This window comes from Fundulus heteroclitus, chromosome 19, assembly GCF_011125445.2.
Source record: "Fundulus heteroclitus isolate FHET01 chromosome 19, MU-UCD_Fhet_4.1, whole genome shotgun sequence".
Classification (NCBI taxonomy): domain Eukaryota; kingdom Metazoa; phylum Chordata; class Actinopteri; order Cyprinodontiformes; family Fundulidae; genus Fundulus; species Fundulus heteroclitus.
Genome location: NC_046379.1, coordinates 10784540 through 10806951, shown reverse-complemented (window position 1 = coordinate 10806951; position 22412 = coordinate 10784540). Strand labels below are relative to the sequence as shown.

The 22412-nt window shown below is 38.9% G+C and overlaps 1 protein-coding gene across 3 annotated transcripts in view; it reads right to left on the bottom strand.

The window, feature by feature from the left end:
- Window positions 1-5698: 5698 nt before the first annotated feature.
- The window catches only part of LOC105916778 (latent-transforming growth factor beta-binding protein 2), a 140793-nt gene continuing 124079 nt past the window's right edge, over window positions 5699-22412 (bottom strand). For all 3 annotated transcript variants that reach the window (XM_036150700.1, XM_036150701.1, XM_036150702.1), the window contains 10 exons: window positions 20740-20868; window positions 16173-16307; window positions 13993-14190; window positions 13806-13898; window positions 13394-13522; window positions 11299-11439; window positions 11000-11173; window positions 10666-10911; window positions 9957-10106; window positions 5699-7486 (listed from right to left, as the gene is read on the bottom strand). In XM_036150700.1, coding sequence (XP_036006593.1) covers window positions 7311-7486; window positions 9957-10106; window positions 10666-10911; window positions 11000-11173; window positions 11299-11439; window positions 13394-13522; window positions 13806-13898; window positions 13993-14190; window positions 16173-16307; window positions 20740-20868 — 1571 coding nt within the window. In that variant the 3' untranslated portion in view covers window positions 5699-7310. The remainder of the gene's footprint in view (window positions 7487-9956; window positions 10107-10665; window positions 10912-10999; window positions 11174-11298; window positions 11440-13393; window positions 13523-13805; window positions 13899-13992; window positions 14191-16172; window positions 16308-20739; window positions 20869-22412) is intronic.

Here is a 22412-nt window from a genome sequence, read left to right as displayed (position 1 = left end):
TATCTATCTATCTATCTATCTATCTATCTATCTATCTATCTATCGTGACTTGTCAAAGTGTCCATACCCCTTGAACCTGTTCATATGCATTTTATTTTGTATTTTATGCGATAGACCAATACAAAGTACTGCGTAGTGGTGAAATGGATGGAAACATGGCATTCAATAATAATACAATCTTAATAGTGCCTTGTATATTTGTATTAAGCTCTTGTTACTCTGATGCACCTAAATAAAATCCAGAGCCACAAGCCATGTTGGAGACATGCCAAAACACATTGAAGATGGTGCAGTTGGCATGTGAGACTAAAATGTTGCTTTTTCTGTCAATGTGTTAAATTTTCTGTGTGGTGGAAAACTAACTGTGAGATATGCAGCTGAAGACTTGGAGCTGTATGTGATCAAAGTGGTTCTGCAAAGACTGAAGACAAAACACTTCTAAGATTTTTGGCTTTTAAAAATACTTGGAAAATGTGCTTTTCCCTTCCACTTCACAATTATTCCCTCTTTGGGTGGGTCTATAACACAAAACCCAAATTAAAAGACATGAAAGTTTGAAACTGTAATGTGACAAAATAAAAAAAAAAGTGTAGCAAGGCATTCACAATCTATTCTGCAATTGTTTGCTTTTAAAGTCTGTTTCATTCAATTTTATGTCATTTACAAATAAAATAAATCCTGTACATTTTTCAGCTTTTGAAAGAACAGCACAATTTTTTTATTAGATGTAGATGTTTATACTTTCTGAGTATCAGAACGTATAGTTTACTGCAGAGTATGGTATTTATTTATTCGAAATTTATTTATTTATTCTGTATGGTATACAACTATTACCAATTCATAAATAATTCTATAAATGTATGTCTGAATAATGCGGTACATGTTGGGTGCTTCATTATCTTCCAATCTCGTATCTGTGCTCACCTCAGTATTGAGACTGCCCTTGTGAAGGTGTTCAGAGACTTCTGGATGAATGCACAATGTGGAAGAACCACAGTGCTGGGCCTCAGTGCAGTATTCAACACTGTTGACCATGATATATTACAGGAGCAACTGGAGAACTAACTGGGTCATTATTTCTGGTACAGTACTTGCTTGGTTTGAGTCTTACTTGAAGGACTGGGACTTTTTATCAATAAGTAACTTTACATGGTAGTTGACAAAATCACATATGGGGTTCCCCAAAGTTCCATCTTGGGCCCCTCCTATTCAATATCTAGCTTAGATTGTAACAAAAGCAAGACTACCTGTAATGCTTCTGCTTCTCTGTCTGACCTCCCAACACTTTGTTGTGGCTGAAATGACTGTGACGTCACTCTCTGCCAGTTCTGCTCTGCTCCACTCATTAGTGTTTAGCAGCAACACTGCCTGTATATTCCTGCCTCTCACTGAGTGTTGCCAGATTCTTGAAAGCCATGATGTGAGCAGACCAGCCAGAGTTCTTTGTTTGCCTGCCAGTTATTGACCCAGCTTTGCATTGTGGATTTTGCCATTCTGCCTTGCCCCTGTCGTACTCTCCAACAGGCCTGTGACTCTGGACACCAAAAGCCCGACTCACCTTTTGACTAAGCCCTTTGGAAACCTCAGCCTGTCTCTGACTAATTGTGTTTGACCCAAGCCTGGATTACGAAATCTTGTTCTGCCGCTGTCCCACAATCTGCCTGTTTCAAGCGGATCTGTCATCTAGGGAAACTGCTCATCCAAACAGAGACCTTGGATCCATTTATCAGGACCAGTGCAACTCTCCGGCTTCTGAGAAGTGGTTTCAATCCCGCAACACCTTTTATTTAATAAACGTTTTAAACTGCTCATGTTGTTCGGCAGAATCATTGGGTATTCAGTTTCTAGTGCATTACAATACCAAAACTATGCAGATGACACACAGTTCTACATTACAATGTCACCAGGGGACTATATGCCCATTCAAGCATGTGGTACATGCACAGAACAAATAAATGCGTTGATGTGCAATCATTTTCTTCAGTTGAATACAAATTTTGGACCAAAGATTTAGCACACAGCTTTATTAACCACAGGTAGAAACTAATGATCCAGACCCGAAATCTGGATGTAGTGATGAACTCAGAGCTGAACCTAAAGACAATTACATTATTCTATCACCTGAAGAAGATTTCTAGGATTGAAGGACTAATGCCCCAGCTTGAAAAAATAATTCATGCTTTTATCTTTATTCAAATAGGTTACTGCAACAGTGGCTAAGGTTTGCCTCAAAAGTCAATCAGCTGTCCAGGTCCTCTGAGAAGAAAGTAGAGCACCACCTCAGATATGAATCTTTACACTGCCGCCCTTTATCTCGGAGAATATACTTAATAATTCTTCCGTTAGTCTATAAATCACTGAATGGCTTAGCACCAAAATACATTACAGATTGGTTGTTGTCATATCATCCTTCCAGACCACTCAGGTCTTCTTATTCATGTCTGTTCTGTATTCCCAGAATTAGAACCAAACATGGGGAAGCAGCATACATTTTTTTATGCTCCTCAAATCTGGAACAAACTTCCAGATTACTGCAAAAATACTGAGTTCCAGTTTAAAAATCTGTTTGTGTAGCATTTGCTTTTGACTGATCTATTTAAACAACTAAAACATGTTAACATCAGTCTGCAGTCCAGCATTTCTTTTTTTATTTTCATTTGTTATTCCAAGCCATTGTACTTTTTTATGTTTCTTTTCTCATGTTTCATCTTGTAAAACAGAATTGTCTCGTTGGTGAAATGTGCTCTACAAATAAACGTGCCTTGCCAATTTTCAGAAGAAATCAGCACGGTTTGTTTTTTTTATTTATTTTGATGACTGAGACAGATTACAGTCAAAAGGTAAACAAAATGAAAAGTCATGATATTGACCACAGCTTTACAACATTACATTTGTCTGAAGTTAATATTGTTTGAAAGACTAGAAATAGATCAGCTTGAACCATGTTCATGAATTATATCCAGTCCAGATCAGGCAAATCTTTTCAACAGCAGAGCAAAAAGCAGTTTTATTTCATTAGTAAAACTGCATATTAAAATCTAGAAATATGGTATGTGGCGTAAGATATCAACTTGATTCATCATGTCAAGGTGTTATCAGGCCTAAATGTTTCTGTGCTGCAGAGAATACCTACTAATGATTACAGATAAGCCATTTATTTATGACAGTGTTGTATATAATCCATAAATTACACACTGATTGAACAAAAGCTGGAAGAAATTATTTTCCTGTTATAAAAGATCTGCTGCAAAATTGTGATTGACATAAGCTGGTGCTAGCATTACAAAATTGTTATTCTTTTAACAGCGGTGCCAGTTGCAAAAAAAATAAAATTATATATATATATATGTATGTAATAACTCATAGTCTGCTCCACAGGGCAGGGTATACACAGAGGGTACAGTGTCACTCTTTTCATACATAAAAAGATATGGTTTAAAAAACATTTTTTACAGTCATATGAAACTACAAAACCTAAAAATGGTGGATTTTTTTCTTACATTTCAAGAGTAATGTCCAAAAATAGTATCATTTATGCTGAATAGCATAAAGGGAGTTTGTAACAAAAATAATACATAATGCTTGATCTGTACAAAACATACCAAACTTCTTCAACAAGGCCTTTGAGTTTACATACAGCGCTCGTCTAACAAACACCTGGTGAAGATGTGTAAAAAGCCTTAAAATAAATTCATCTTTTATTGAAGCAGCAAAACATCAGACATCTAAATTTAGAAAATACAACCTTTGATTTAAGTACATTTATTCAGTGGGAAAAAGTGTAAGGTGGGCCCTTTGGAGAAAAAAACATTGAATTTACATTCTGTCATATTTTAACCAACATTTTAGAGATGAAAGTTTAAAATGTTCTAACAAATCTCTGATGTAGAATCATCCAGTTCAGGGTTAAGAAGTCTGAGTGCTTAATATTTTCCACTAGAGATCATCAAATGTGGTTAAATTTTTTTAAATATACAGGGATATATATCTATAATCATTATCCAGCAGGAGTGTCTGACCACTTACTCACAACCCTATAACCAATTTTTTTTTTTACAACCCTATAGCCCCTATAACCATATAACCCATTTTTCTTTTACAAACCTATAACCACTATAACCCATTTTTTTTTTTACAAACCTATAACCCTATTAACCCATTTTTTTTTTTACAAACCTATAACCCTATTAACCCACTTTTTTTACACAAGTGGGTGCTCACCTGTCTTTGACAAATAATGAAGAAATTTTTTTTTATCAGGGAACACAGTTTTGAGCCGCCACTGACAATACGGCACCCTGGGTGGAGAGCCATATTAACCATTTCTAAAAATGCCACTCATCAGATGTTTCTAAAGATTGGATCCAAACCCAACTTAGCATCCATATCTCTCATTCATCTTTACTTCAACTGATCTCAAGTTATCTATTGGGTTGAAATCTAGGCACTAAGATTGTCATGGAAGGAGAGTTTTATTATTATTATTTTGGCTTGTGAACCGTTTCTGTGTTGATTTCAACAAATGTGAAGTGTAAAATGACGCCAAATTATTTCAATTCTAGTATTTCAAATAGTTCATGATGCCATGAACTTTAACAAGATTCCAAACGGCTTCGGAAGAGAAATAGACCCACATCATCAGACATCCATCACCTTACTTAAGAGTAAACATGAGTTACTTATGCACATCCTTTATTTCATACCACACTCAACTGGAAGGTTGGTTGCCAAAAAGCTTGATTATACCCTTATTTCACAAAGCAGATTTGAAGTCTGGTGATCTGTGTTCGAGACGCAATTACTGCGACCCATCTAATGTGGGCTAGTTGTGATAAATGCCGTGTTTGAGGCACTGATCCACTTTGGTGAGTTCTTCCAGTGGATGTGCCGACCAGCTGATTGCATAGATTGTCTGTAATCTCTACATTACCCCGTCAAGACTAAGAGTTGGCTCACCAGGGCTCTGACAACGTCACTGTGTGTCTTAGAGTGAAAGCACCAAGTTGAGTTCAACCCCCCGTTGGAAAGCCCACGCAGGACAAAAAGGCGTCCAAATCCACTATTTAAGAGTTTTTTTCTGAAGGTCTTGAGCCAGACCAGATTAAATGATCTGCACACGGTTCCAGTTAAAGCTCGCGTAGCATTTAACAAACTTCACATGTTTGCATTTGTGAAGGTAGGCCTGAACAAACTAAATGAACTTCAAACAACTGGTATGCATGTAGATCACAGGTGTCAAACTCAAGGCCCGCCGGCCAAATCCGGCCCATCAAGGTAAGTTATCCGGCCCTCAAGAGCCAAAAAAAAAAAAGCATATCATGTCATAAAGTAGAGGCATATATCCTTTTAAAGTGTATAAAGTGGCTAAAACTGTGCCTCCTGTAAGTGTAACTCACCACAATATCAACTTTTTTTGCAGATAAACTGTATAAACTGGGCCTAAGGTTGCTACTTTTATGTTACTATGCATTTTTTATACTTCTATCTGAACTGGAATGAAATTATGAAATGAAATGTATCGTCTATACAAGTGCAACTGGCCCTTTTCATGACTTCATGACGAAAAGTGGCCCCATATAGAAATGAGTTTGACCATGTAGATGGTGTATAATAGCTGGTATTAAGATTTAGTTATACCTAGATGCAACTCTTTCCAGCACTTCTCTGGCAGTGAGTTTTGGAGTTTTTTATTTATTTATTTACCTCCCTTAACCTCCTCCTTAGTGCACTTGACGGCAAGATAAAAATGAGTCCTGGTGCAGCTTTGTCTGTACAAGATCCACTTGTTGTTGAACTTTTGTTTTATTTCCCTGACTGTAGACACGACCTTGTTTAACTCAGAAACAATTTCTTGACTCATCTTCATGAGTCATTAACACACATAAATGAACACACGCCTGCGTAACATGAGCGGCATTTTGTGTTTTCTTTGCTATGTTGGATTGGGGATGTAGAGAATTACGTTTCTGTGTCACATCATATTAAGCCCAAGGACACAAAAAACCATAGTCTGAAAATGGAAAGCTCTGACACAACCTTAGCAACTCTAAACCGTAAAGCATAAAAAAAAAAAAACAAAAAAAAAACAATCCATTCACATTTCTTTTATGGTAAATGTTGAGAGATGCCAATAAGTGTAGCATTGGTAATTTTGTAAAAACAATTTGTTTTGAAGTAGTTTTTTTACTCCAATTAAAGACTTTTTTGTTTTAGAAATTAATTTGAGATTATGCTGGCACAATAGAACTCAAATTTATTTTTACACATCTTTAGTAGGGGTGCCAATAAGTACGGAAGGTACTTATTGAACACATGGATACGGTCTGAAGAAGGCTTAAGTTTTCTAAGCGACACTGGTGCATAAATCCAATTTCTTGTTTAAATCACGATAGCTGTAGGCATTTCTTTTTTTTTTTTAACTTTCAAAATGTGGTGCAGAAAATAGAACCAAGGCTGTTTTTTCCTTTCATTTAAATAAAAGCATATACAGATCAATACTGTAATAAAATAAAGAAACGGGGCGTTAGTAACAGAGATTTCTTGTCAAAAGTGGTGCAAAACAGTCTACTTAGTGCACCCTTTTTCCAAAACATCTCACAGAACCTCATATACATGTGCAGTCTGTTGAAGCTTGTGCGATGCCAAAGCTTTTAATGTGAACGTTTGGCTGCTGGGTCCAGATATCCTTCAAACTTGATCTCGAATCCTGAAGAGAGCCAGCTGCGTGAAAAATTCAAATGTTTGTCGACCCAGATAGATATAAGATGATATATGACAGATTTCTTCAAAAAAAAAAAAAAAAATCCCCCTCTTAAAAAAAAACACACGATTCAACTCCTCACGGAGTCTCTTCGAGAAACGTGAGGAATCAATTCTAACCTCTGAAACTGGATGCTTTCTAAATTTTCAGAGGCCCGTCATGTCAATGAAATAAATAACAAAGTTGGAGAAAAAAAAAAGATAATTGACAGAGGAAAAACAATGTGGAAAATATATGAGCAGATCAATTTGCCTGGGGTCACTGAATATATATATATATATTAAAAAAAAAAAAAAAATCAGTCTCAAAAACAATCCCTTTAAGGCAAACGGATAAGTGGTGAACATTAAATCTCATGTAATACATTCACTGCACAGTTCCTGGTCCTCTTGAACGTGTAAGGGGGGGGTGGGGAGTAAGAAAAACATGTGTATGTTTGTGTCTGTGAGGAACACGTGGGGAAAGAAGCTTGGACGAACAGTGTTACTGTTGGAGGTTCAGAGCCAGGCTCTCAGGGGAGGATGGTTTTAGGGAGCAGGAGGAGTCTGTTTCAGTTTTCTGCCCCCCTGAGTGTGGTCTCCGGGAGCGCCGGGATGCATTTGTGTGGCTTGGCGGAGGCCACGAAGCCCGGCAGGCAGGTGCACTTGTAGGACCCCTCCGTGTTGATGCACTGGCCGTTCTGACACAAGGGGACCTTGTCACTGATGTCCTCACATTCGTTTATGTCTGCAGGAAAGAAGGAGACGCAACAATGCAGTGAGCAGGGTGATTCAACAGCTGCCAGCAGCACATCTGCTGCTGAGTGGCCTCATGGGTGTTAGAGCTAACATAATTTATATTTCCTATTCCTTGGCCTGCTTTCTTTAATTCCTCCCTCCCTTCCTCCCCTTTTCCTGTGATTTCAGCATTTTATGCTATACCGACTTTCTCAAAAGCAAAAGATTCAAGCAGATGGTTACCACCGAGCTTTTGTTGACCTAAATAAGAGCTTGCAAACAGACCTCGTACAACAACAAAGTGGGTTATTAACTGTACCACTGGGGAAGATTTTTAGTTTTTTTTTTTTCCTACTGCTTTTGAGGATCTCAGCCCCACGTTTTCTGCAGATATCAACTATAAGTTAAAACTGCTTTGGTGGACGTGTTCATGTATTTGGAAATATATATATATATATATAAGTATTTTAGATCAAGTGGGGGATATTATATTATATTAAGTTTCTAAAAGTAAATTTGGTGAAGATTCTCTAGGTCATGATCAATCAAAAAACAACAACTGGACTTATATTTTGAATTGAAAAAGCTTCCTGGATGGGAAGCGAATCGTCTTCAGCTTCAGAATAGAAGTCCTGTTGTTTTGTTTGTTAACCTTTTTTAATTAAAAGTACATTTCTAAATAGTTTAGATTTACTACTTCCATTTATATGTTACTTTTAAAATTGAATATGCAGTTTAGTAGTGTAGTTTTTTTTTTTTTATTACAGTGACTTAAAAAGTCTCATACTACTTCTCCTTTTTCACATGTCCCATAAGACCACAAATGTCAACGTCTTTATTGCTATTTTTCGGTGGAATACCAACACAAAGTATTATTTAATTGTCAAGAGGTAGTAGAGCATTATTCTAAAAAGCTCCCAGGAGGCCCCTGGTAACTCTGGAGGAGCTGCAGCGATCCCTAGCTCAGGTGGGAGAATCTGCTGTCTGGAAAACTGTTTTTCCCACACTCCATGAAATTGGCTTATAAGAATAATAGTAATAATAAAAAAGCCATTATTGTAAGAAGTCCTGATCTTTAGATCATTAGTCCATGATCTTTTTTTTTTTTTTCAAAAAAGAATGGACAAACATTTCAGTTTGTAGATGTGCAGAGGTGGCAGAGTCATGTCTCTAAAGACCTGGAGCTGTTATAGCAGAAATAATGTGACTCTGCAAAGTATTGACTCAGGGACCTGAGGGTATGCTGAGGAAACCTCTGCCCCAGTGTCAAATGTTATTCAAAATTTTTTTTTCAAATCTTTTGAAAATGGTGAATCACAATGATGTACTACTTTGTGTTGGTCTTTGACATTAAATATAATGACATTGAAAAGTGTTGTAACATCACAAACTGCAAAAATACATTAAGAGGTGTGAATACTTTTGCAAGTTACTTTATGTTTACCAGGACATAAACTTAACTATTAAAGCTCCACCTTTGACTGCAGTTTGCACAAAAGGAGGCACACAGTTTAGGCATAAACGTAATATGCCTGAACTTAAATTTAGGAAAAAGTCAAGAAAAAGCATCAAACTGAAACAACAATGTGTCTTCGGCTTCCTTGTTTTAAATTCTACAAAATTTCAAAGTTCTTCTGAGAAAAAAACAACAACAAAAGTTTGGAGATGTTGCCCAATACTTAATCTGAAATACAGTTGAAACACAGTTTGTGTCAGCTGAGCTTTCATTGTTGACCGCTGGATGCTTAGGAGTTACAGTTACATGAAAAATTCATCCGTAAATTTCCTTTTGGCCTTCAGCTGTTTCCCTTTTTCATTTTCTGGAGGCCTGATTATCTTTTCCGCGCATTCAGTCTCCAGGGACCCAAGTTCTGTTTACGTCATGTCCTGCTGGAGAAATTCGAGTGGTGATATTCATAAAAAAGGAGGCATGGCACGGGCTGCACAGCTCCCACGTGTTTCCTCAGAGTTCAGACTCTCCGCATGGGAAGACGGCTGGCCTTGAAGTCGATAAGACCGTACGGAGACAGAAGGCCGCAATCATGGCATTTCATGACTGCAAAACAGTCTCACTTTCTTCTAAAGCAAACAAAACACATTCAAAGAGATATAATATCTCATTTGATATATGTGTGGCTACGATTCAAGGCTTCCTCACTCTTGGCCGAGAGCAACATGGGAGTTTCAGACCAAAGGGTAATGCTCGATGGTTTTAATGAGTACACTGCTTTCATTACTTTCACATAAAACCTAATCCAATGCAAGGTTGTTCAGTTCAAACCTTCTCCTTGAGCTTGATGACATACAGGATGCTGAAATTACCCTAAGATATGACTTTGAACTCGAAGGCTGAGCTCTCAGATTTTTGGTTTCCAGCTTCAGCAACATAACTTTGATTGTTTCAACGTAATCCTTGAGATTCTGAATGCACGGGGTCTTCTGAATTAAATACCAAAGACGCTGTGGGGGAAAGAACCCACCTATGCAGGCCATCTTGTCCAGGTTAAGTTCGTAACCGTCGAAGCAGTCGCAGGTGTAGCCCTCTCGAACACGAACGCAGCGTCCGTTTTCACATCCGTTCAGGATCCCACACTCCTCCGCTCGGAGACCCTCAAAGCTGTCGTAGCGGTCTGATCAGGCAGAGACACATACGCTCAAGTGTTAAAACGGGCACATCAGATTACCTAAAAGTGATTTGCTTTTCAACTCCTTTCCTGCTAATCATTTATGAGAATTGATTATTTAGTTTTTTAGAGTACAAGACAAAATACACATGGAAACTTGGCTAAAGCTTTTTTTTTTTTTTTATCCCAGTGTCCTGTCTAGCAATGTGGCAATAAAAATTGATATCTTAATGCCAAATAGAGCTCGACAGATTTTACTTTCACAAGTGGAGCAAACAGCTTTCGCCATTATGCTTCGCTTGATTTGTGCGTGTAAATAGCTTTATTGTGATTCCTGCAGGGAGAATTTCAAATTATATGGACACTACAATGGGAAAGTAGCAGAGTAAAAGAAAAACAAGAAGAGAGAAAAAAAAGAAAAAAAAAGAGAAAGAAGAGGTGAAAGAAAGAAGAGATAAAAGGAAGAGAATGATAAAACATCCTCTGTCTGCTTCATCACCTGAAAAAGCTTTCCAGCTTTTTGGTTTTTAATCTGAAGGATGTGTTTTGGCATTCATACACCTACCTGGATAGGGATCCAGTGGTCGGGGCTGGTTCCCACCTGGTTGTAAGACGGGGACACGAAAGGGTGGCTGCGGGATGCTGTAGTCACTGTCGGTAAACATGGGAACGCTCTCAGAAGGGCCACCACCGTAGTTATCCCAGTATGGAGGAAGCTCCGGGTCTTCAACTCCATACTCGTATCCTATCCGCTCTCGTAGACTGTCCGTGCCGTCTGTCCGACGCAGGTTGCACATCGAGGCATAGTCAACTGCACGACAGGTCAGAAGTTGAAATCTGTTACACTGACCAACGTTTTAAAAGAGAGCCAAAAGTCCGATGCGCATCCTGCTTCTCACCAGTGTCCTTCCTGGGGCAGAATGCACACTGACCACTCCAGGCCACGCCGTACAGACAGCAGCATTCGGTGTACGTCGTCCTGCGCTCCTGAAACGAGTCTGCACACATGTTGTCCCCCTCGAGTCGGCGCCAGCAGATATCGACGTGGACATCCTGATTTAAATCTATGTGGTCTTAAAGAGAAAGGGAGAGTGTGGGTTTTCAAGAAGGAATTTGGAAACTGTTTGGCTAAAGGTTAGATCAGATTTTCATTTTCAATGGGTTAGAGAGAAATACTGGCGATTTGTGAGCGTCAGACCTTCCGTTGTGTTGAGACTGACGCAGCGCCGCTGTGTGCTGTCCAAGACCAACGGAGGACTGCAGAAACAGATGAACGATCCTGCCGTGTTCACGCAAGCTCCGTTTTCACAAGGGTTTTCAAATCCACACTCGTCATAATCTGACCGCATGCGAACAAGAAGGGAAAAATTCAAGACAAGTCAATATATAGTAGTAGTAGCGTTGAAATGCATCAAGACTTCAACTAAAGATGGTCTTGTATCTGGTATAAGGGTATTACAAGTTTTAAAAAGTGTCAAAACTACTCTCAGTCGTACAGTTTAAAGTCACAATAATAAGATGAAAGAGAAAAGGCTAGAGTGACTGCAGATTTTTGCTTTATTAAGCTGCACACTGCCAGTCAGCTGGCTAAAACAAAGCTACTAATTATAATAATTATAAATTTTCCCTCACTTGAAAAAAAGGGAAATTTGGCTGACAATTAATAGGGCACCATGACGGAGGAAAGAAAGAAAAGAAGGAAGGAGGCATTGTTTAGGTATTGGACAAAAAGTCCCAAAATACAGTTTTTTTCTCACTCCTGTTTTCTTATGCAGGTCTCTCCACCATTTGTTTCTTCTCACCAGTCACCTGGCTTAAAGTTACATATTGAGTGGTTTGAAGATATTTTTCCATAGCTGAAAACAAAAGGAGCGCCATCTATTGGTCTTTAAATGGTGACTCTTTTAACACTGCCAATTGCAAACTACTAGCTAATTTGCATTAAGTTTTAAATAAAGGCTAGTAAATTATGTTACACATTTACGTTTTAAATCTTTGTATAAATACTGTTATATTGTGGGATTTTTACTGAAGGTTATCATACAATAAGAACCTCATACCAGCCGATCACTATTAACAAATCTCCATTTCCTTACGCTCATTGTCCATTTTAAATATCATTAATATACATATAAGTCTATAATGTGTCTCATGTCTATATATTAAAATCAAAATACTATAAAATAAATGCTATAGACTACAAGCCATAGGCCAAGATGAGATTCACATGCTATTAAAACCATCAGTAATTAAACCACCAAAACCTTTGTTTTACACAGAAATGTTAAATAAATCGATGAACTTTAACTATTTGCTTTTATTTGAAAGTGTAAAGCACCAGTTTTTCCAACTGCTGCTAAAAAAATAATAAAATACATTGAGTTGGTCATGGATAACATTTATTTATTGTTTTGATTTCAGAAAAAATCTAAATGGTTAGTGAGCCATTTCTTGCTGGCTCACTAACATACATGTTGCTTATAGCTAACTTGCTAAAGTTTAAAACCATGTTACCTTAGAACCGTGGGTGGCACTTCTTTTCTTTCCACCATGACTGGCCCTGTCATTACCGTATTGTTCGGACTATAAGGCACACGTAAAATCCTTAAATTTTCTCAAAAATTGATAATGCGCCTTATAATCCAGTGCGCCTTACAGTCCGAAAAATACGGTAGCGTTCAGGAATATACCCAAACAACCACATTAGTTTTGTAAATGTAAGAAAACTTGTCAAGTTTCCTTTAAATTAGCCAGTGTACTGGCATTGCACAGCAACAAGTGGGGGAGGAGTAACACTGTCTTACTCCATATAGCTGGAGAAAACTTGGAGTCACTCGAGCACTTTGTCTGGTCTCTCATTAACAGGAATTCAAACTTCAGGAATGAAGACCAACTTAAGAGGATTTGAAACAGCAGCTGTTTAGAAACCTTGGCAAACATGCCTAAATACAACATCGAATGAGTAGTAATTAATATTTTTGTTACCAACAGTATCAGTAAATTTTCATTTAGAATCATTGTCTAAATATGCCCATAATGTGCGTAATGTGCAACTGTTTTACTCAAGGTTATAACACCGACGGAATCTCATGCAGAAACCTGCTTAATTATAATAAAAAGATGATTTGTAAATAAATCCTGTGTTCTCTTTTACATATTTAATAGCCAATCTAGTTCCTTGATCTGAATTCTTAATAAAAGCTTTGGACAACAACACAAGATAATTGAACCAATAATATGAAAAAAAATGCAGTCTGCCTGAGACGTTTATGTTAGAAAATGTAAACTCTTACCCACACACTCTAGCCTGATTTTGTCGTAGAAATAGCCAGACTGACAGAAGCAGGTATACCCAGAAAAGAAATTGGAACACTGTCCATTCTTGCAAATCTCAGGTCCAAACATTTCACATTCATTAGCATCTGAGGGAAAAACACAGACACACTTTTTTAAGTAATATACATTAAAGCAATCTCTAAATGCATTGCAAGCCTACTCTAACACGACACAGTGTGCTTTCTTGTAACAAAATATACCAGCAGTCACAAGTCAGGCAGTCAGGTTTCAACATCAAGACAGCTAAGTCAATTTGTTGACTGATTATGTTCGTTTATCTGGTTTTCAACTGTCTACACATTTGAAATAAAGAACGATCACATTTCCACTTTGCGAACCAGTTTGAGCCTTTTGAGCAAGCGTGTTCACCTTTGTAGCGCAGCTGTTCTCCATAACCCAGCAAAGAAGACCCAGGTAAAGTTAATAATCCACTGCCATGGGGACACAACTGGTTGTAATCATCTGTAAAATGAATACAATTTACTGTCTAGTAAAAAAAACAACGTGAAAACATTTAATTTGGTTTGTAAGGATCAATATAGTCAGCCTCCTGTACCTCTTCCCACAGGAGGACAGGCCTGAATCTCACAGTTGTCCCCCCAGCCGGAGCCGACTGTACAGCAGCACTCCTGCTTGGTGGTGTTGCGGGACAAGACATTGTTGCAGAAGTTGGCCACGTTTAAGTTATAATAGCAGTCCTTCCTCTCTTCAGTTGAACCAGTGGATGGCAACACAGGTTCAACGTCGGTGAGGGCTGCAAATGAACAAAGAAAGGATTTCTTCAGGATGAGGATTGCATTCCAAAAACTATACTGTGAGAAAAAAAAAATCATAATTTACTGATTTTAGAAAATGAGGTGCAGTGCTGTTAAATATTCTTCACTCTTTTGCAGATTTCTTCTGTTTTTGGAATACTGTCACACTTACATGTTCCAGATTAAACACATATAACATTACTTATAAATGCAGTTTTCAAATAATGTTTTAATAATAACTTAACCCTTTCAAAGTCATGAAAAAAGTTGGATTAAACATGTTTATTGAAAAGTGAAGTTAATTTTTTTGGAAAGCCGACCTGAAAAATCAAGAAATCAGCAGTATATAATGTGTTTGACGGGATTAGGCAGTCTAAAAAAATCAACAAATCATGCCCTGATCCAAAGAAATTCAAGTATATGAGAAACCAAGTCATTGACTGTCAGTCTGGAAAGGGTTACATTTTTAAGGGAAAGGCACATTAGGTGTGTCTTATCAATTAACATGTGTTAATTGGCGTCTTTTACACACATTAGACACATCTTGCTAAAGTGCACCAAGTAAGGACAGACTAGCGGAGTCCAGCGTCGGAGAGTTTCATTTGAAGTGTCATGCTTTGGAGCTTTGGTTGCTGACAAGATGCTGTCTGGTGCAAGTAGTTTTTTTTTTTTTTTTTTTAGAATAAAATAGTTTGGTATTCTCCGACCATCTTCTAACAGCGCTGACATGGGTTCTACTTTAGGCTTTGGGACTCTGGTAAACGACAGTGAGGGCCTATCAAAATTACACCAAGAGCGCATCAAAAACTCATTCATGAGGTCACAACAGCCAGGTATTAGGTTTAGGACCAGTCACTTTTTACATATGGGCTTGGATGACTTTTTCTCTTAACAACTAAACTCATCATTTGAAAACTGCAAGTAAAATTTACTTTGGTTAAATTTGCTTAAATCGGAGGCAACCGGACTTTTGCTCAGCTCTTTCTGAAAACGTTTCAACACCAAGCCAGGAGTCCGATTAAAGCCTGTTTGCTGTTGCGATGACCCGGATAACTGAGAATTTGCACAGGCACGTTTGTTTAAAAATGAAAACTAATTTGCTGATCTGAAATATCTGTGCCCAGAAAGCAAGAACAGTAGACATTTTTAAGGTGACTAATTGTTTTTGACGGTACTGCAGGATCCCACAGTTTAGTGACATGTCACCGTACTCTGAAGGCTTTCTACTGCTTTCGCCCGGCAGCCATTAGCAGGCCCTGCGTTAGCCTCGCCTGCTCATTTGTCCACAGTGATGGGCTCAGGCATTTCACTCATAAGCTGCTGGCTTAGCCCAATGGAAACACTGGCATGTGAGTCAACACACCGATTCAGACTCACATGATTGATTCACACACGTCAAAAGCAAACAGAGGAATGTGGCCAAAGGGTACAGTGGGGCATAACCGGAGCTCAGTGGCCAAGAAGAAGACAAAACATCCCGACTGAGGGCGCGCCACTCAATAATGTACGCCCAATTTTGTGTAGACAATCTGTATTTTTATGGCTCAAAAGCCTTTTAATCTCTTTCTAAGATGACAAACCTTTGCATATTTTTAACCTCTGTATTTAAGGTCAATTTACAAAAAAGAAGAACAAAGTGTCTTAAGCCGTTACTGCCAGTAAGAACACCTTATCTTTGTTTTTCTTCTGCACAAAGTAATTAGGTCTGTGGAGTTTTTGCTTGGCTCTACAAGAGGACTTCATTATTTATTTCAGGGATTAGACTAATGTAACGTTTTTGTAGGTGAACAACCCAAAGTCATTCGCAGCCTTTAAAAGGAATGGATACAGACAGGTCTAAAAACAGTTACAGAGAAGGCTATGTCCTCCTTGTCACCCTTGTTTGGATAATAAGAGACAGCTCATTAAATCAGGGAAAACCCCGTCTCCCAACGATAGGACGGAGAATTAAGTTCTCCGACTGCTCGCTCTGCTCTAGTACCCATGGAGCGGCACTGGCTGGTTTCGGGATCAAATTCCTCATTGTCGTTGGGGCAGATGCACAGGAAGCTTCCGTCGAAGTTCTCACACAGGGCCTCCCCGCACAGCGCCGAGCTCATCTCACACTCGTTCAGGTCTGAAAAGGGCAGGAGAGGAGTCCGTGAGATCAGGATCCGCAAAGAGTCAAGCATGACTTGCAAAAAGTCATAACATAAATAACAGTGGGGCTGTGTCTACATGACACAGACAACTTAGCAAAAAAAAAAAAAATACGTAGGGAGCAAGATGTTATGATCAGATACAAGGACATTACAGAAAAGGTGTCAGAAATCCAAAGGGCAACTTTAAAAGCATTTAGAAAGTCCTTACAACCACTTTGAAAGATTATGATAAGGTCTGGCTACTTAGAAGTGTTGTTTCAAGCCAACAGTAGCACTCTTGCTTTGCAGCAACAAGGTCCTCGGTTTGAACCCCATGTTTGTCCTGAGGTCTTTCTGCATGGAGTTTGCATGTTCTCCCGGCGCATGTGTGGGTTCTCTCTGGGTACTGTGGCTTCTACCTCAGTCCAAAAACATGTTAGGTTAAATTGTCTCTCTAAATTACCCTTAGATGAGGGTGTGAGTGTGTTTGCATGCATGGTTGTTTGTCCTCTGTATCTCTGTGTTGCTTTGTGATGGACTGATGACCTTCTCCAGGGTATACCTTGCTTCTTGCCCATTGACCAATAGAGATAGCCCCCCTTCACCCTTCACAAATAAGCAGGTATTGAAAATGGATGGATGAATTGAAGATCTGCTATTCTCTTTTGCTACCAAAAACAACAAATTACCTTTTCCTTAAGAAAGAGTCTAGCTCTCATCAACCTGTACTACAATGCACCCCTTCAATCTGTAGTATTTACAGTGTCTTGAATTTATATTAAGACTATCTTCTCCATTTGTCTCAATACAACCGCAAACCTCAATGTTTTTGGGAAGATATTTTACAACAGACCAACACATAGTAGTGCATAGCTGTGAAATTGAGAGAAAACTGCATGTGTTTTAATCATTTTTAACAAATAAAAACCTGGAAGGTTTGCCGTGTATTTATGATTGGTTTCCCTGAATCATCACTTTATAGACATATTTTGGCTGCAATTTCAGCTGCAAATCCTTCAGGGTATAGCTCTCTCAGCTTTGAACATGTGGAGGAGGAGGTTTTTGCCCATTCTTCCTTGCAACAGAGCTAAAACTCATGCCACATCGAATAGAGCGTGTCTGTGAACATACGTTTTTAAGACTTGCCGAGGTTTCTTAAATGGATTCATGCTTGGACTTTGACTAGGCCATTGTAATGGACAAATATGCTTATTCAAACCATGTCATTGCAGCCCTGGCTGTATGTTTAAAGTCAGTGTCCAGCTGAAGGGTGAACCTCCACCCTAAGATCAAGTCCTTTGCGACCTCTAACAAAAACGCTTTCAGAAGTGGTGTGTATTCAGCTACAACTACAGGGACAGTGCGTTTTTTTTCTGGCCACACAGTGATCTGGTAGGTTTGCAGTGTTGCTGTACTTTTTCCATCTTTCGGAGATGGGTTATACGGTGCTCCATGAGATGTTCAAAATTTGGGAAATTGTTTCATGACTGTCCTTTCAAACGTCTCCACAACGTCATCTCGGACCTGTCTGCTCTGTTCTTCATCATACTGTTTTTTCACTGTTCTCCAACAAACCCAAAGTGACTTGTGAACATTGTTGAGCTGGATTTTTTTAAGGGGTATCAGCAGAATGGGATCTAAACACATAATGTAATTTTCCTTCCACTTTAGATTTAATGCACCACTTTGTGTATGTCACTTAAATATTCCATAAAATACATTGACGTTTATGCTAAAATTACCAAATGTGGGCTATGCCACTTTTGTAAGGCACTATGTCTTGCACACCGCTCTCTAATCAGTCTGAAGTCAACATAGAAGTTGTTGTTTTTAGACCAATTAGCTAAACATGCACCAACTCCTACAATCTAACCATAGTATCACTCTTTGCTCTTTCTTCTTTCACCTCATATTTAGTGAATACAGTTGCAAGGGCGTTTATTGCCAAGTAAGCAACATTTTTTGTTCACATGGCAGCCTGGGAAAAATTCCCCCCTTCATTTCCTAGCAGCCAGCAGCACTGAGCTTGGGTGTTGTTTCAAAGTGCCCTCTTCTCTCCAGGTTCGAGTCCTCCTCCTCCAGAAAAAGGTGGAGAACATGCCCTGTCCAATGTGAAACCTGCTTCAGTACCTACCTTATCGTCTAGACAAGATTCTTACTGTTATATAAAAAAGGTATTTATTCAACATCTTGCAGTTGATTGCATCCTGCAGCCAGACAACAATCCTGAATGGATTGAACTTTGTTAAGTTAAAACTGTTTATAAAATGTCACAGATCAAATCCTGTCCTATATGTGACATGTGAAGAAACATGTCAGCATTCCAATGCTGAAGATCTTTGAGTGTTTGTTTAAAGCTCTTTACAAAAGACTGGAATGACTGATCAACAGTTACTGGAAATCTTTATTTTCCGTAATTGCTGCAAGGTGTCACACTACACCCTGCCAGCATGCTTTTGGCATTCACGGTTATGGAATATTGAGTCTTTTTCCTTTGAAGATAAATGAATGGGTAGACGATTATTTTTGTGTTTATTCCAACTTTCTGTAATGCACCAGACAATGTTGTGGCTGTGGGGTGGGTGGGGGGTCCTGGGGCCTGTCTCGTCTCTTCCCTGGGATGGGGAAGGCAGCTTTCCCTGTGTTGTCCCCTCTTGGGTACCTTTGTTTCAGGCTTCTGGGGTTTTGGTTCCCCTGGCATCTGCCTCAGTGATCTGGGTGGCGGGTCTTTGGCTCCTCACAACCACTATAGAGCATTTGTCTTATGGATAAACTTTACATACACAAGTGTGCTCTCACAAACACCTACAGGTGCTTGGATTCAGGTGCTTACAGATTCACTTCTATACAGAAAACCACTATTTCTATCTTTAGCTGTCACTTTATATATGTCGTATTAATTAATACTGTATATTCTTCAGTGATTTGTACCTGTAATACTTTATCAGCTGGTTTTGCTGTTCCTTTTGTATCTCTCTTTGCAGGTGCAGAAACAGAGTCAGAGGATGTTATATTGCTCTCTCCCTTTCCTCTCCTCTTTTTCATTCCCCTTTTCTCCTTTTAGCATTTTGTCTCATCTGTTTCTCTCCTTTTTTTCCTCTTCTACCTTCACATTTCTGTGTCTATTGAACATGAAATAGTCCTAGCATAAAATCTAATAAAGCTTCTTGCATGTATAAATCAAGAGGAGCACTATGGCGAAAGCAGTAAGGCTCCACTTGTGAAACTAAAATCTGTTAGGCTCTTTTTCACATTAAGATAACAATTCTTAATGCTACATTGCCAGACAGGACACACGCACACACACAAAAATGTCCGACATCCCTTCCCTTCACATTTAAAATCTGCTCAAAGTACAAAAATTCATCCTGTATTCATAGTGACCTATAGCCTTTTACATGCTAAAATCAACACAAAGGACTGAATTTTTTCTAGAAGTTAAAGGAGCAATAAGCGATATTTCACCACTAGGTGGTGCTTGAGCACTGTCTGTAGACCAAAACAAAACCCAGCCCCTCCTTTCGGTTCTCACACGTCACCTCCTATGTCCATATTTGTAAAGAACAAAAACAGCAAAACAGCATCACCTTTCAGAGGAACATTTCAAGTGAAGAAGTAAGTAACTCATAACTTTATAATGCTGTTAGGAAGAGAACATTTTGATCTGCTGGGGTTGCTCTCCGCCATGTTGCTCTGACACTGCGCTGCTGTAACAGTGGTATTTTAGGGCAGGAAGGGGCTAAGCCATGAGTGGCAGCTGTTCACATGCGTGTACGTGCACGCTCGCAGATGTACATGGATAGTCTGGCTCGGCTATGTAAACAAGAGACTGGAGAACAACGCAAAGCGTCGCGGTGTGACAGTACATCTGAAATATTACCTTTAGTTCTTCACATCATTATTTTTTGGTTCTTTCTATCTAAAACATTGAAATATTGCTTATTGCTCCTTTAAGTCTGGAAAGTAGGAAATATTTTATATGAACTGATTTCCATCATGATTAGCAAAAGTTTTGGGTACAGCTCATTTGAAGAGAGAAGGAAAGAGAAAAAGAAGCATTTTTGATGCCTGATCCATTTTTTTTTGTTAACCCAGGAGTGCAGCAAATCATTTCCAAATCGCCTGAGCCAAAATTACCACCATCTTTCCAGCAGACTTAAAGTTTTACAGCGCAATTTGTGTAATAAAACACCTCGCTGTTTGAGAATGCATCGCTTATTTTTGGCTGTGATTTATGCATAATACCTTGTCTCAAAGGCGGGCAGAGCAGACTTGCTTTTTTAGGAGCAGATCTGCCTTAGGATCTACATTCAGAACCAGATGGAATGCACCAACTCCCATTTGCACACATTTAGCAGCTTCCATGATTCATGAATTTGCCTCTGAGTTTTTAACCAGTCGATCACTGAATTCGTAGTAGTTACATACCAACACATCTGGTAACATCTCCTGGCGGGTTGGTGTAGCCTCGGTAGCACTGGCAGCGGAAGGAGCCGTCTGTGTTCTCGCAGAAGCCGTTGCTCCCACAGATGGTCTCATTGTTGCATTCATTAATATCTGCAAGAGGGTTGAGAACAACATTAATATTTACGCACTCAATCTGCGCAACAGACATTTAAAACTACCTCCTCACACACACAGGCCCTGCTTCTCTAAAATAAACGTGCCATATGCATACAGCCACTTGGACCACAATCACTGCCACCCTAACATGTCAGAAACATTGTACGGATGGACTAATTCATTGCGGAGCTTTTCAAAGGTTGCTGTTCATCATTTAAGTTGAAATATTCACTCTGCAGCCAATGAATGGAGCGTGGATCTGGGAAGCTGGAAGTTAATGTTCCTCATTGTGGCAAAGGAGTGGGAAGCCCCAGCCAGCGTGCTGATGCTTTACAAGCAGCTTGGGGAAAACAGACTTCATATCTGGCAAAAAGAGGTTTTCGACAGCTTTCTGGCAAATATTAAATTCAGCCTTATCGATAAATTTAATAAAATTCTAAACTTCAAAAAACGTAAAATACCTTCAGAGAGTTGACGGTGCTACTTCTAAAATCTGGCAAGTATCAAAAGCATTGTATGGAAGTAAATCATGGAGAAAGTTTAATAAATGTGAAGAAGTACATGCCATTTGTCAGTGTGAAGGAGGCTTGTCGAGGCTGTTAACATTGGACCTTCTCACGGCCCTACTGATTCCCCACCAAACGCTGTTTAAAGGCAACATTTGCTAGCAATTTCTTACATACATGATTTAGTATTTCTTGGCATCTCCAGCAAAAGGAGAGAGGCCAGAGACCGATACGGCAGTAGGATGAGGTTGATTATAATTGTTTGAAAACAATCTCGGAGTTTATTGTTCACACTTTTGTCACATGAATTTGTCCTCTGGTCAGTTAAGCGCGCCACTGGTTTCTGTCTGTTTTCTCACATGTTGCCAAGCCTGGTGACGCAAACCCTGGTGATTGGAAGCTTGAGAAAAAGACGAATACTTAAAACAAATAAGAAAAGAAATACATTTTGAACAACTTTACGAACTGTCGTGCACATCTGATTCTAAATAAAATAAAAGTTAAAAAATAAAGTAAATTTGAGGCATTTCAAGGAACCAGTTTACAGCGTAAACTGCTCTCTGCTCTATATACAGGATCCTGCATTGGAAAAGTATTTATATGCCTTAACAGCTTCACATGTTACAACCAGTGTGATTTATCGGTATTTAATGTGACAGGCTGACACAAAGTACTTCTGTGAGGGAAAAAAAAGAAACAGTTGTTGAAAATGTTTCACAAAAAGGAATCTGAAACGTGTGTCATGCATTTGTGTTCTGCTCCCCATCTAATACAATGTGACACTCCAATCTTTAGGGGTCTACAAGCTTTCCACAGCAGGAGGCTAAAACTTTATTCCTGACTTTTTCTTTAAAAAGTACCTCAAGTTCAGGCAGATTGGATACATAGTATATCCAAGTTGCAACTTTGCCACTTGCCACAGATTCTCAATTAGATTTAGGTCTAGACTATGACTTGATCATCGTTGATCACTCCATTGTAGCACAGGCTGCACGTTTAGGGTCTCTTTCCTGCTAGAAGGTGAATCTTTGC